General features: G+C 53.8%; 1 protein-coding gene across 1 annotated transcript; it reads left to right on the plus strand.

Annotated features, from left to right (window-relative positions):
- Positions 1-1,994: 1,994 nt before the first annotated feature.
- Positions 1,995-13,358, plus strand: Sec61a1 (SEC61 translocon subunit alpha 1). The gene is made up of 10 exons (XM_015506745.2): positions 1,995-2,147; positions 2,231-2,309; positions 3,222-3,353; positions 4,989-5,098; positions 5,573-5,726; positions 9,710-9,870; positions 10,237-10,434; positions 10,735-10,926; positions 11,428-11,504; positions 12,843-13,358. Exons 2-10 carry the CDS (start codon positions 2,249-2,251, stop codon positions 13,027-13,029), a joined length of 1,272 nt encoding a protein of 423 aa, XP_015362231.2. The 5' UTR covers positions 1,995-2,147; positions 2,231-2,248; the 3' UTR covers positions 13,030-13,358.

Here is a 13,358-nt window from a genome sequence, read left to right on the forward strand (position 1 = left end):
GAATCGTGAAGATCCCCGGGCTGAGTCACCTCCCTCCCTCCCTCCCCTCCAGCGGCGCAGCTCCTGGGTCCCCACCGCCCTCCCCTCCGGCAGGATCAGCTCCTGGGACCCCTCCTCCCTCCCTCCCTCCAGCAGGACCCCAGGAGACGCCCTTTGAATCCAGCTACTAAGGGCAAGAGCAGCCCGGGGTGCGGATGAGGTCTTCCTCTTTCGTAGGCTGTCAAAATGCTCAGAAAGGCGTTTGGGGAGGGCTGCTGCTCTCCCCAGCAGGTGCAGTCAGACTAAGATAGAGATGTCGGGGTTTTGCATGGCGGCCCACTGCAGCCCAAGAGAGGGATTCCCTGATGTAACTGGAGCTGTTCAATGGTGAAGGACCCGGCTCTGAAAGTGGCCAGTGAGATACTTGTGTGTACTCTATACAGACTGTTGTGAATGCACCCACAGGTTGATGTGTGCTTGACATCTGTGTGGATCTTAGGCTTTGGGAGTCTAATTTGGTATTTAAGGCAAAGAAGACAAGACTAGCAGAGCACTGTGGGAGGCTGAGGCAGGAGGATCGCAAGTTGGAGGCCAGCCTCGGCAACTTAGTGAGGCCCTCAGCAACTCAGCAAGGCCCTGTCTCTAAATAAAATATAAAAAAAGGGCTGAGGACGGGGCTCAGGGGTGAAGCACTCCTGGGTTCAGTCCCTGGTACAAAAATAAAAAGACCAGCCTCGTGTGTTTGGATGGTGGACGTGGGCAAGCAGGAAGCGATGGGAGATGAATGGAGAGGATCTGACAGGAAATTGCTTTGGAAGTAAGAGGGAGGCCTAGAGTCTGGTTTGCAGGCTTTTGCATGGGAGGATGAACCTTAGTACTGAACGCCCATGGGGCTAGGAGCTATTTATAAGGCAGAGGAGACGGCCCTTGGGTAAAGAGGTTTTCAATTTGTGCTGTTAAATCTGTAACCAAGAGAGGAGACTTAGTCATTTAAAAATGAGTCCTGTCATCCCAGCTACTGGGGAGGCTGAGGCAGGAGGATTGCAAGTTGGAGGCCAGCCTCAGCCACTTAGCAAGACCCTGACTCAAAATAGAAATTTAAAAGGCTGAGAATGGAGCTCAGGGGTAGAGCACTTGCTTAGTATATGCAGTAGACCCCCGGCTTGTCCCCCAGCACTGCAGGGCGGAGTGGGGGAAGAGGTGTGTTTCACTACAAGTTTGTCATATCACTGGTTAGTCTGAATGGTGTCACCTTCCTCTGGCCAACTTCTGTCTCATTGTGGAAGGACAGCAGTGTGTAAGGGGAGCATTCCCCAAGGGAAGGAAAGGTTTGGAGCCCTCCTCCAGGAAGTTGGGAGTATATATCCTTCAGCTCCAGATTCTGTATGGCACAGATGCATATGTATCATGTATGAACCCGATAGATTCATATCTGAGCCCTGAATTCAGCCCCTCTGTGTGGGGGTATGTGTGTGTCTGCCTCCAGCCCCACTGTAGGAGATTGTGCCTTCTTGGTAGTAAAGGCAGCAAGACTAATGATACACTCTATTTTCAAGGCAGAAAAATCCCGAAGAGTTTTCACTCTCACTCAGTGACTAACTCCTGGGCAGGAGGGCTGTGAACTTTCCTAATGATTCTTGACAGTCATCTGTAAAATGAATCATGTCACCTGTTCAACTTGAAGTCGCTTGAACAGATGTTACTAGAACTCGGGGCAACACTTTCTCCCCCATGTTATTTATTACATGGTTTTCTCCTTGATTCACAGAAAATCACAGCAACAATCCCAAATTCCAGATTTTACTTACCAGCTCTTCCATTCAATGAAATCGCTCATACGTGTAGGCTTGTCTGTGTGACGAGTCACTTTCTACGCAGTGTTCTTTTTGGGGGATACTGGGGATTGAACTCGGGGCACTCGACCACTGAGCCACATCCTCAGCCCTGTTTAGAGACAAGGTCTCGCTGAGTTGCTTAGGGCCTCGCTAAATTACTGAGGCTGGCCTCCAATTTGTGATCCTCCTGCCTCAGCCTCCCGAACTGCTTAATTTTTATTGACTTGCTGGGAAACTTCTTGTGCTCTGATTCTGTCTCTTCTGCAGATCCAGTTTAAGGAGAAGGTGCTGTGGACAGCCATCACCCTCTTCATCTTCTTAGTATGCTGTCAGGTAAATCTGGTCTCCTGTGCTGGCTTTGGGGCAGGGCGGGAGAGAGGACCAGACGCACTCCTTTTCTTTCTGCTTCTTTCCAGATCCCTCTATTTGGTATTATGTCCTCCGATTCTGCGGACCCTTTCTACTGGATGCGAGTGATTCTGGCCTCCAACAGAGGTAGGCTCAGACTCACTCGGCCTCTTCTCGGCTGGACAAGCCCCATTTAGCTTAATGACAGCCTTTCTGTGGAGCTCAGAGAACAGGAAGCTACGTAGCCTGCGGTGTCTGCGGGTGCCACGTTGAATAGCCTGATCGATGGTGCATTCCGCCCTGAGAAAGATCATCTTCTTTGGAGTTGGGTTTGAATGCAATACAAAACCTGGAAGAGCCAGATAAGTCTCTGCTAGAGAATTTCTGAAAACTTGCAAAAACTAGAGTGTTTTCAATACCTGAAACGAGATGGCGAGTCCACCATAACATTTTCTAGAACATTCCATTTGTTTCTCAGCTGCATCTCTTTCATATCTACAGGTGAAATATATGCATCAAAACCACGAGCGACAGACAGTGTAGGGTCGACTCTGACCAGTCCCCTGTGGGTCTGGAAAAATGATTTTCTTGTGTATGTTGATGGTGCATTTGATGGTCATGGTTTAAAAATGGGGTTCAAATGAGGTCCCAGCCCCTCAGAATCATAGTTCAGCTTAACATAATGGAAGGAAGGTTGATTCCCAACTAGTTAGGATGGGACCAGCCCCGTCTCCAGCCTCAGGAGATGATTTGAATGTTACCCAGTTTTATAAACTGATGGAGGAGGGACCTCTCTGATCTCTGTCCAGCTAGAATGGATCTGTTCCTGGGTACGTGAATTTCCTAACAGAAGGAGACAGGGCCTGGCGGGCTCCAAGGAGGGATTCGGTTGGGTTCTGATCTTTGGTTTTGGGGGGATTATTCTATAATTGCTGCCAGCAACCTGAAGCGCATCCCATGTGGAGAAGGGGTACACATGCAAATCTGGAGGTTCGTTTTATCAAATGAGGTCTCCCTTTCCTGAGCTCACGAGGGCTGTGTTGCCACCCCTTTCTTTAGGCACACTCATGGAGCTGGGTATCTCTCCAATTGTCACCTCGGGCCTCATCATGCAGCTCTTGGCCGGCGCCAAGATTATCGAAGTTGGTGACACCCCAAAAGACCGAGCCCTCTTCAACGGAGCCCAGAAGTGTAAGAAAGATCATGTGGGAAGTTCTGGTGTCTAGTTGAGAATTTGAATTGGCTCTAAAATCGGGGGCATTAAAACAGCCCAGTTTGGCCTGTGTCCCCTCCTTGGCCTGTGTCCTTGGCCTGCCAACCCTGTAGGTGCTCCACGGCCTGTTAGTGGGAGAGCACTTCTGGGAGGTGCTGGGCACCGGGTAAGACCAGGCAGGGCAGGAGAGGGCAGGAACGCCCCAGAGGGTGGAGTTGAAGGATCGGGGCATGGAGGTCACCCCTTCACCAACCACCATTTCCTTACCTCACGAAGGAGGTGACATCTACTTCAGAGCTGTCGTAAGAATTAAATTGAAGCCAGGTGCTGTGGAGCATGCTTGTCATCCCAGCAGCTCAGGAGGCTGAGGCAGGAGGATCGCAAGGTGGAGGCCAGCCTCAGCAACTAGCGAGGTCCTAAGCCACTCAGGGAGACCCTGTCTCTAAATAAAATAGAAAAAGGGCTGGGGAAGGGGCTCAGGGGTCAAGCACCTCTGCTCAGTCCTCAGTACTTAAAAAAAAAAAAAAAAAAAGGATTAAATTGAATAATCACTCTCCCATGAGTGATTATTACCTAGCGCATGGTAGTTACTTGGCAAGTGCTATTTTCTTTCTGGCATTTAAAAGGATTTAACGAGTGGAAAGGTGATCCTCTCCGTCCAGCTCTGCTGTTGATTCATTTTGTGATGTGGAAGAAATTTAGATAATAGCTCTGGAGTCTCAGTTCTTAGTGCTGTTAAACTAGGGTGAGAGTATTGGCCTTATCAAATGATGGGCAGCCCCAGTAACAAATGATACAGGCAGCACCCAGTCAAATGGTGACCACCTCAGAGTGAACCATGCTCAGCCTCTGTCAACTGGAACGTGTGATTTAGAAAACAATATTTACAATTTTCTACTCTGCCATCTTCCATACAGCATGCCTTAGAAATCTTAAGTTAGGTTAAATCATTGAGCGAGACATCTATCTAACTTAAATTTGTGAGTTTCAGACATAAAGAAAGATTGTAAAATATATTATGTATTAATGCATTAATCATTAATGAATTAAGTTATGCATGATTAAATATTAAGTAATGCATTTATTATTCAATGCCTTAAATTAATGCTTTATTCTTCTAAAACACTAATCAGTGGTTTTCTTTTTCTTTTTTAATTTTTATTTGGGACATTTTAAAATATACTTGGCTGGGCACAGTGGCACATGCCTCTAATCCCAGCAGCTCCGGGAGGCTGAGGCAGGAGGATCCCAAGTTGGAGGCCAGCCTCAGCCACTTAGCAATTCCCCGAGCAACTCAGCGAGACCCTGTCTCTAAATAAAATACAAGATAGGGCTGGGGACGGGGGTCAGTAGTCGAGGGTCCCTGGGTTCAATCCCTAAAGCCACAAAAGAGACCAAACATGTGCTTTCACTAGAAGGCCTCTGAGTTCTCGTGCGCTTTTGACGTGTGCCAGTTTGACGGTCCTCACCAAGGTCCCCGGGGCAGTGTCAGTATTTTTCGTCTGGGTTCCTGCCACACTCTGCCCTGCAGGAGTGTCCAGCAGCTGTTCCCACTCCTGGTGTCCCACTGACGTCCCTGTGATGACCAACTCAGGGTTTTCTTGGGGTCCTAGTGTTCGGCATGATCATCACCATCGGCCAGTCTATCGTGTACGTGATGACGGGCATGTACGGGGACCCCTCGGAGATGGGCGCTGGGATCTGCCTGCTCATCACCATTCAGGTGAGCTTCCTGAGGGACCCTGCCCTCCCTCTTCCTCCGAAGCGATGCTCAGCCGGGGCTGGGTCCGGGCTCAGGGCTGAGTGCTGGCCTAACCAGTGCGAAGCCCTGGGTTGGGTTCGAGCCTGGGCACCACATGAAAATAAAAAAATACAAATACTGCATCCATCTACTACGAAAAATATTGAAATAAATAAATGCATGCTGTCCACTTAAAATTACAAAAAAATTTAAGAAATAAAAACAAAGTATTTGGGGGCTGGGGCTCAGCTGTAGAGCGCTGAAGGGATTTAAAAACAAAAAAAAAATAAATAAAAGAATGGAAAGACCCTGGCTTTGGCTTCTGAATTCACCGAGGCAGACCGAGAAGAGGCTCTTATTTGGCCTCATAGCAGAGAGCCAGATGGGAAGAACCAGGTCCCTGGGGCTAGTAACATGGAGTCCACTTTTAGTGATTGATTGATTGTCATTTTGCAGCTCTTTGTGGCGGGCTTGATTGTTCTCCTTTTGGATGAGCTTCTTCAGAAAGGCTACGGCCTGGGTTCTGGCATCTCCCTCTTCATCGCCACCAACATCTGCGAGACCATCGTGTGGAAGGCCTTCAGCCCTACCACCGTCAACACTGGCCGAGGTAAGGGCCCTGCCTCCCGGGGGGCACCTCTGCGGGAAGTTTTGATGCATGCAAAGCATTCCTGGGGCGGGGGGGGGGAATGTGTGTTTCAAGGACATCTCTTCTGAATTTTCAGTGTGCAAAGCTTTAAAAATATAGCTGAGTGCAGAGGCTCAAGCCTGTCATCCCAGAAGCTCAGGAGGCTGAGGCAGGAGGATCGCAAAGTGGAGGCCAGCCTCAGCCACTTAGCAAGGCCCTAAGCAACTCAGTGAGATCTTGTCTGTAAATAAAATATAAAAAGGGCTGGGGACAGGGCTCAGGAGTCAAGTGCCCCTGAGTTCAATCCCTAGAACTTAATAATAATAATAAGGCTTACATTCAAAATGATATCTAAACTTCCAAGTCTTATTCAAGGACATTTAGCATGCCACAGAGTGTTCCTGCTTCATTTTTCTTAGCATGAACTTGCACTGCAAGGAGAAAGGACTGTTGATTTTAGCCAATTGTCTTCTGGTGGACATTTAAGTCCTTTCTCGGTTACAGTTAGCATCAAAGCGAATGTCCTCTTGCAATCATCTGCACATATTTTAGAGTTGTTCCTAGTGAATAAGATTCTAAAAATGAAATTGCTACAGCAAACCACTTGTTCAGGCAAGAAGCAGTTCGTTTGAGGATGACAAGTTCAAGGCCAGCCTTGGCAAATAAGTGAGGCCCTGTCTCCAGAAGGGCTGGGGTAGAATGGCTGTTCAGTATTGCCAATTGTGGGCAGGAGGCACTGGGGATTGAACTCAGCGACAGTTAACCCCTGAGCCCCGTCCCCAGCCCTTTTTATATTTTATTTAGGGACAGGGTCTCACTGAGTTGCTCAGGGCCCCAATTCTACTAAGGCTGGTCTCCAGTTTGTAATCCTCCTGCCTCAGCCTCCAGAGCCACTGGGATCACAGGTGTGCGCCATGACGCATGGAAATCGACTTTTTTCTTTTTTGGCCTCTGAACCTGAAGCTGTTATGTGCCGGGAAATCTCTCAGGAGAAATATTTGTGTGCATTTTCGTGTTTTCTTGGAATTCACTGTGGAGCTGGTTCTCGGCCTCCAGTGCCTCGTCATCAAATTGATGAAACTGCACACAGGTCCCTGCAGAGTGCCTGAGGGATCCCATGGGAAAGACTGGACCTTGGAGAAGGAGGGTTGGGGACACTTACAGAAGTGACACCAGGTTTTTCCATGGACTCTAACTAGAATTCTAGGAAATCTGAGATGAATTGAGGACCTGGGGGTGCAAAGCAGCTGGGCCCCAGTCGTGGATGTGGGGGTGAAGGCCGGGTAGGAGTTGGGGTGTCTGCAAAGACCCCCTGGCTTTGGGGGGAGCCTGCCTTCGAAAGGAGCGGGAGCAGTGGTGGCCACAGGGGCCCATCAGCAAAGGCTTGGTCCGCGGCAGCCAGCCTGAGGGTTACTTTGCTCTGGAGCAGGGTAGTGAGTGAGGGGACAGTTTGGGAAGGAAAGATTTGCTGTCCCTGGGAGACAGGCTGAGAAAAAGCCTGGGAGGTGACATAGCCATCCAGCCTGAGCCAGCCAGTGTGACATCAGAGCGAGGGCCTTAGGACCTGGTGAGAGGTGAAGGCCCCAGGGAACCGAGATGTGGAGGTGGCTGCCCTTGGCCACCTCTGGGACCTGGCTGGGGCAGAGGGGCTACCTGGGGGGCCATGAGTAGTGCTGGAAGGAGCCAAGATGGCGGAGTCACAGGGACACCCCAGGACGGGCAAGAAGCGGGCAGAGAAGGCACAGGTGGCTTGCGGCTGGTGCCACCACGGCTCAGCTTGTGACCTGGAAAGTGGGGTGTGGAAGGGCCCCTCGGGTGGAGAGCGCAGTTGGTCCTGCTTCCCTGAGGTGGGGGACAGTCCAGGCTGGGAGGGAGGGGGACAGTACAGAGGTCACACGGCTCTCACCCCCGGGTGACACTAGTGCAAGAAACAACCCAGTTCCCAGAGATCAGCGGGTAGTGACTTTCAAGAAATGACCACGTTAAACATTCGGAAAGCTCCTAAGGCCCTCACCCTGCCACTGCTGTGACCCCCCTTTTATTCCAGACACTTGTCAGGCAGGTGCTGTTAGTGTCAGCACTTCTGTGGGTGCTAAGAATACAAAGGGATATAACGTAAGACGCGTGAGCTTCAGTGTCACCCAGGGCCCTGGGTGACAGATGTCAGAGTGGAGCAGAGAAGGCAGACGGGGCGAGGGGGTCCGTCTAGAGAACCTGGCAGGTGCAAAGGCCCTGGGGCAGACATGAGCTGGTGTGTTCAAGGGTCGGCGCGGGGCTCAGCGGAGCATGTGAGAGGAGTTCAGAGAGGTCATTGGTGGCAAGAGGAGCCAGGACAAGTCCCTGCTTCCTCCCCCTGGGATTGCTGAACTTCCTCCTTTACAAAATGCTAGAGCTTTAATATCTTCAGGTTCTGGACCACAGGGACATCAGCTGTTGTCCCCCACAGCCAGAGGTGGAAGGGAGAGGGGCTGTCAGAAGGCCACCACAGGGACGCCAGGGGGCCAGGGAGTGGTAGGACAGCGTTTCTTTCCCGGACGTCCCGTCCACGTGGTCTACAGGACCGATGGCCCATCTGAGTGGCCGGCCAGAAAGCGACACATTTCTCACTGTCCCAAGTCAGGGGTGGCAGAAAAATGCTGTCCCAAGGAGGGACTGGGATGTCTGAGTCCCCAGCCGGCAGCCACTCTGCCCACAGAGGCCACGTCTAGGGAAGCACTGACCTGGGCAGCAGGGGTCACGGTGACAGGTGACAGTGTTTCCCACTGTGCTTTTGTCCTCAAGTCAGTCTCACACCATTTCTGAAGTGCTTGGACCTTGGTGCCCTGTGCTGTAGCGTCCGTGGCCCATCTGTTGCCGTTCCTCAGGCCACGCCCCTTTCTGCCCCTTGCTGAGGCTGAGGCAGGAGGATCGCAAGGTGGAGGCCAGCCTCAGCCACAGCAAGGCCCAAAGCAACTCAGGGAAACCCTGTCTCTAAATACAGAATACGGCTGGGGAGGGGGCTCAGGGGTCAAGGAACCCTGAGTTCAGTCCCCAGTACTAAAAACAAATCAAGATTGTGACCGTCGTGCTGGCACAGATGTCATAGGGCTGTGTGTGCAACTGCATAGGGCACAGAGGGCCAGCCCCCCAGGCCAGTCTGAGCCTGACTTCAGGAGCTGGGGGGCCCTTCTGCCTGGGGCTCTTCATCCCTAGCAGCCGTGGCCTTGAACTCACCTGCCCAAGAAAGGGCACCAGTGAATTCAAAAGGGTGGAGTAGCTGGGTGGGGCGGGGCCACCTGGGACCTCTGATCACTTCTAATCTCAGCGAAGGCTGAGGCCCAGAAGGAAGAAAGTTCAAGGCCAGGCCTGGGGCTGTGGCTCAGTGGCAGAGCGCCCGCCTAGCACGTGCGAGGCCCTGGGTTGGATCCTCAGCACCACATAAAATAAATAAATAAAATAAAGGTATCGAGTCAACCACGACCAAAAAAATACTTTAAAAAAGGAAAAGAAAAAAGTTCAAGGCCACTTATTTAAAAATAAGAACTGGGTTCAATCCCTAGTACCCAAAGAATTTAAAAAGTGGACTAGTCCATTGCTGTAGTTCAAATAGAAAGAGAAATAAGAGATTCAAAAAATTCATATTGTATCAGGCGCATGTCTGAAATCCCAGCAGCTCGGGAGGCTGAGGCAGGAGGATCGCAAGGTGGAGGCCAGCCTCAGCCACTTAGCAAGGCCCTGAGCAACTCGGCGAGACCCTTTCTCTAAATAAAATCTAAAAAGGGCTGGGGACGTGGCTCAGGGGTTAAGCGCCCCTGGGTTCCATCCCTGGGACCAAAAAAAAAAAATCCAGATTGTGACCCCGTGACTGTGAGTCTCCTGGCTGATTCTGTTATCCTGCCTCTTCTTTGGCTGGTAGGAGGCCCAAGACCCAGGTGAGTCCAGCCTCTTGTTCTTCCCTTCACATCTGTGCCCTCCTCTGCCAACAGGCATGGAATTTGAAGGTGCCATCATCGCACTGTTCCATCTCTTGGCCACGCGCACAGACAAAGTCCGAGCCCTTCGAGAGGCCTTCTACCGCCAGAATCTCCCCAACCTCATGAACCTCATCGCCACCATCTTTGTCTTTGCCGTGGTCATCTATTTCCAGGTGAGTCCAGTGTGAGCACAGGAACTGTGGATCTCTTTTATCTTTTGGTACCAGGGATGGAACCCAGGGGCGCTCAACCCCTGAGCCCCGTCCCCAGCCCTTTTTAAATTTTATTTAGAGACAGGCTCTCGCTGAGTTGCTGAGGCTGGCCTCCAAATTGCAGTCCTCCTGCCTCAGCCTCCAGAGCTGCTGGTGATGACAGGCGTGCGCCACTGTGTGTGCCCTAAGCACAGTGGGGGTGAGGGAAGGGGCAGGTGCTCCCCAGCACTGTCAGAAGTCGGGTCCCCAGAGCTGGTGCCACCTCTCACGTCTCTGGACCCTAGGGGGCAGCGAGGCAGTGACGGACGCCCTGTTCTGTGTCCTCAGGGCTTCCGGGTGGACCTGCCCATCAAGTCTGCGCGCTACAGGGGCCAGTACAACACCTACCCCATCAAGCTCTTCTACACCTCCAACATCCCCATCATCCTGCAGTCCGCCCTGGTCTCCAACCTCTACGTCATCTCCCAGATGCTGTCGGCCCGATTCAGCGGGAACCTGCTTGTCAGCCTGCTGGGCACCTGGTCTGTAAGTCCACTGTCCCCAGGGAGCCTCTCCCGGCCACCATGACCAAGTGTCCTCCCCTGTGTTCTTCCCCAAATTCTGTGCATGAGAGACAGGGTCTCGCTGAGCTGCTCAGAGCCTGGCTAAGTGGCTGAGGCTGGCCTCCACCTGGCGATCCTCCTGCCTCAGCCTCCTGAGCTGTGGGGTGACAGGTGTGGGCCACTGTGCCCGCCAAAAATCACAGTCTTTGATCTGCTCCGGGTTCATGTAGAAGCTCAGGTTTGGTAGATACAGCGTCCCAGACCTTCTGTTCCTTCTTCCCAGGACACGTCTTCTGGAGGCCCGGCCCGCGCCTACCCAGTTGGTGGCCTGTGCTACTACCTGTCCCCGCCAGAGTCCTTTGGCTCCGTGTTGGAGGACCCCGTCCACGCGGTGGTCTACATCGTCTTCATGCTGGGCTCCTGCGCCTTCTTCTCCAAGACCTGGATCGAGGTCTCGGGCTCCTCTGCTAAGGATGTAAGTATGAGCGGACTTAAGTGTCGCTTGCCCTGTCGCTTTGTCACAGTGGTGGTCTGTGACCTGCACACGGGCCACCCACCTTGGTGAGACAGTTCAGAGCCTTAAGGACAGACGGACAGAGCTCAGCCGTCAGCAGCAGGTCTGAGAACCCGAAGCCAGAGTGGAAGACCACACTTGTGTCGTCGTCTCCTTACGGCACCTTGTTGGTCCCAGGGACACTTAACCCCTGAGTCACCTCCCAGCCCTCGTTAGATTTCATCTGGAGACAGGGTCTCCCTGAGCTGCTCAGGGCCTCCCTAAGTGGCTGAGGCTGGCCTCCACCTTGCGATCCTCCTGCCTCAGCCTCCCCAGCCGCTGGGATCACAGGCGCACCCCCGGCCCTTAAAGTCCGTGTAAACACCTAGAGCTGCAGAAGGAGCCCTGTGAGTGCCCAGCACCTCGAGACCTTTCCCTCCAAACCCACCTCTGAGCCTGTCCTCTGCTCTGGGCGTCCTGCAGGTGGCCAAGCAGCTGAAGGAGCAACAGATGGTGATGCGGGGCCACAGGGAGACGTCCATGGTGCACGAGCTCAACCGGTGAGTGCGCTGCCCGCTCCCAGTCGGCGTGTGCGGCTCCTGGGCCTCGGGCACTGGTGGCCTCGGGGTCTCCAGTGGCCATGGGTCTCGTCCTCGGGTGGCAGGACAGGGAAGGTCCCCGCGTCATGTTCATGAACCTGCTAAGTGCTGGGCTCTGGGGACATGGGAACAGATGCCTGGCGGCCCAGCATGGGGCTCTGTAGGGACGGTGCTGGTGGCAAGGGACCCTCACCTCTGCTCATGCTGGTGGCATCCAGGAGCAGGTGCCCAGGACCTGAGCACAGAGGGGGACTCCAGATGGATCTGAGCTGAAGCCCCAGGCCCCGTGGGGCACACCTGGAGGCCAAGGCAGGAGGATGGATGGCAAGGTGGAGGCCAGCCTCAGCAACTCAGTGAGACGTTGTCTCTAAATAAGATATAAAAGGGCTGGGGACGGGGCTCAGGGGTTAAGTGCCCCTGGGTTCAATCCCTGGGACCAAAAAAGATGGTGGATGTGGCAGAGAGGCCAGCAGAGCCGCAGAGGGAGGATGGTGTTTGAAGCAGGGAGGTCAGAGAGGAGAGGAGGCCAGAGATCAGCCGGACCACGGCCGGGTGGCCAGTGGTGGCCGTCACCTTGGGGTGGAGAGGAGGGAGGGTGGGGAGAGGCCCCAGGTGGTAGGTGCCCGGGGCAGGAGGAGCAGCCCCTGCAGGTGGGCCTCATCCTGGATGGACGGCTGCCTCCGGCCTCTCTGGGCCTCTCTGCCACACTCTCAGCTCTTCTTTGCCACTCGGCAGCAGCCACAGTGAGCAGGGCTGTGTCTACAAAGTCAGGTGGCAGGCCAGGTTGTCCTGGGGGCTGTCACTTGGTGACCGTTCCTGAAAGAAGCAACCACTTTAAAAGCCACAATTGCAAATTCCAGGTTGCTCTCTAATCCTTGGTAGGGACAGTGGCAATTTCGAGGGACATCTTCAGCATTTGGGTCTCGTCCCCAGCCCCCGTACTGAGCCCCATCCCCAGCCCTTTTTATATTTTATTTAGAGACAGGGTCTCGCTGAGCTGCTTAGGGTTTTGCAAAGTAGCTGAGGCTGGCCTCCACCTTGCGATCCTCCTGCCTCAGCCTCCCAAGTCGCTGGGGTGACAGGCGTGGGCCCCTGTGTCCGGCAGCCTTTCAGTTTGGACTAGTCACAGTCCCCTAGCAGGGACTAGGTCCCGTAGCGTTAGTGGGGCGCACGGGGTGTTAGCAGATGATGCCCCAGGGAGGTGGGGGACCTCCTGAGGTTCTGGTCTCAGTCATGGGCAAGCCTGGTGGTCACCTGGGGGCTCTGGTGGCCTGGGGCTGACCGCCTGCCCTCCCCCAGGTACATCCCCACGGCGGCCGCCTTTGGGGGCCTGTGTATCGGGGCCCTCTCGGTCCTGGCTGACTTCCTGGGCGCCATCGGCTCGGGGACCGGGATCCTGCTGGCGGTCACCATCATCTACCAGTACTTCGAGATCTTCGTCAAGGAGCAGAGCGAGGTGGGCAGCATGGGCGCCCTGCTCTTCTGAGAGCCACGCCTGCCCGAGGACCAGGGAGGACGCCGGGCGGTGCCTCGGAAGGCAGCGGTGGCCCCGGGCAGCGGAGCTGTGGCGCATGGGGACATCGGCCGGGTGGCGTCTGCCCTCCTGTCCACCGCGAGGCTGGCCACCCCCAGCGGGACCCCTCTCCTCCTCCTGGCTTTGGCAGCTGCAGTCGTGACAGGGACGGTGAGCGCTGTCCCCATCGTCTGTCAGACTTTTGTTTTGGCCTCCCCTCCCCCCTCAGTGACGTGTGCAGCCACCGTGGCGTCCCTGGTCCCCACAAAGGTGGCTTTTTGACTCTGGTTGGAAGCACAAAA

This window comes from Marmota marmota, unplaced genomic scaffold (genome assembly GCF_001458135.2).
Source record: "Marmota marmota marmota unplaced genomic scaffold, marMar, whole genome shotgun sequence".
NCBI lineage: Eukaryota > Metazoa > Chordata > Mammalia > Rodentia > Sciuridae > Marmota > Marmota marmota.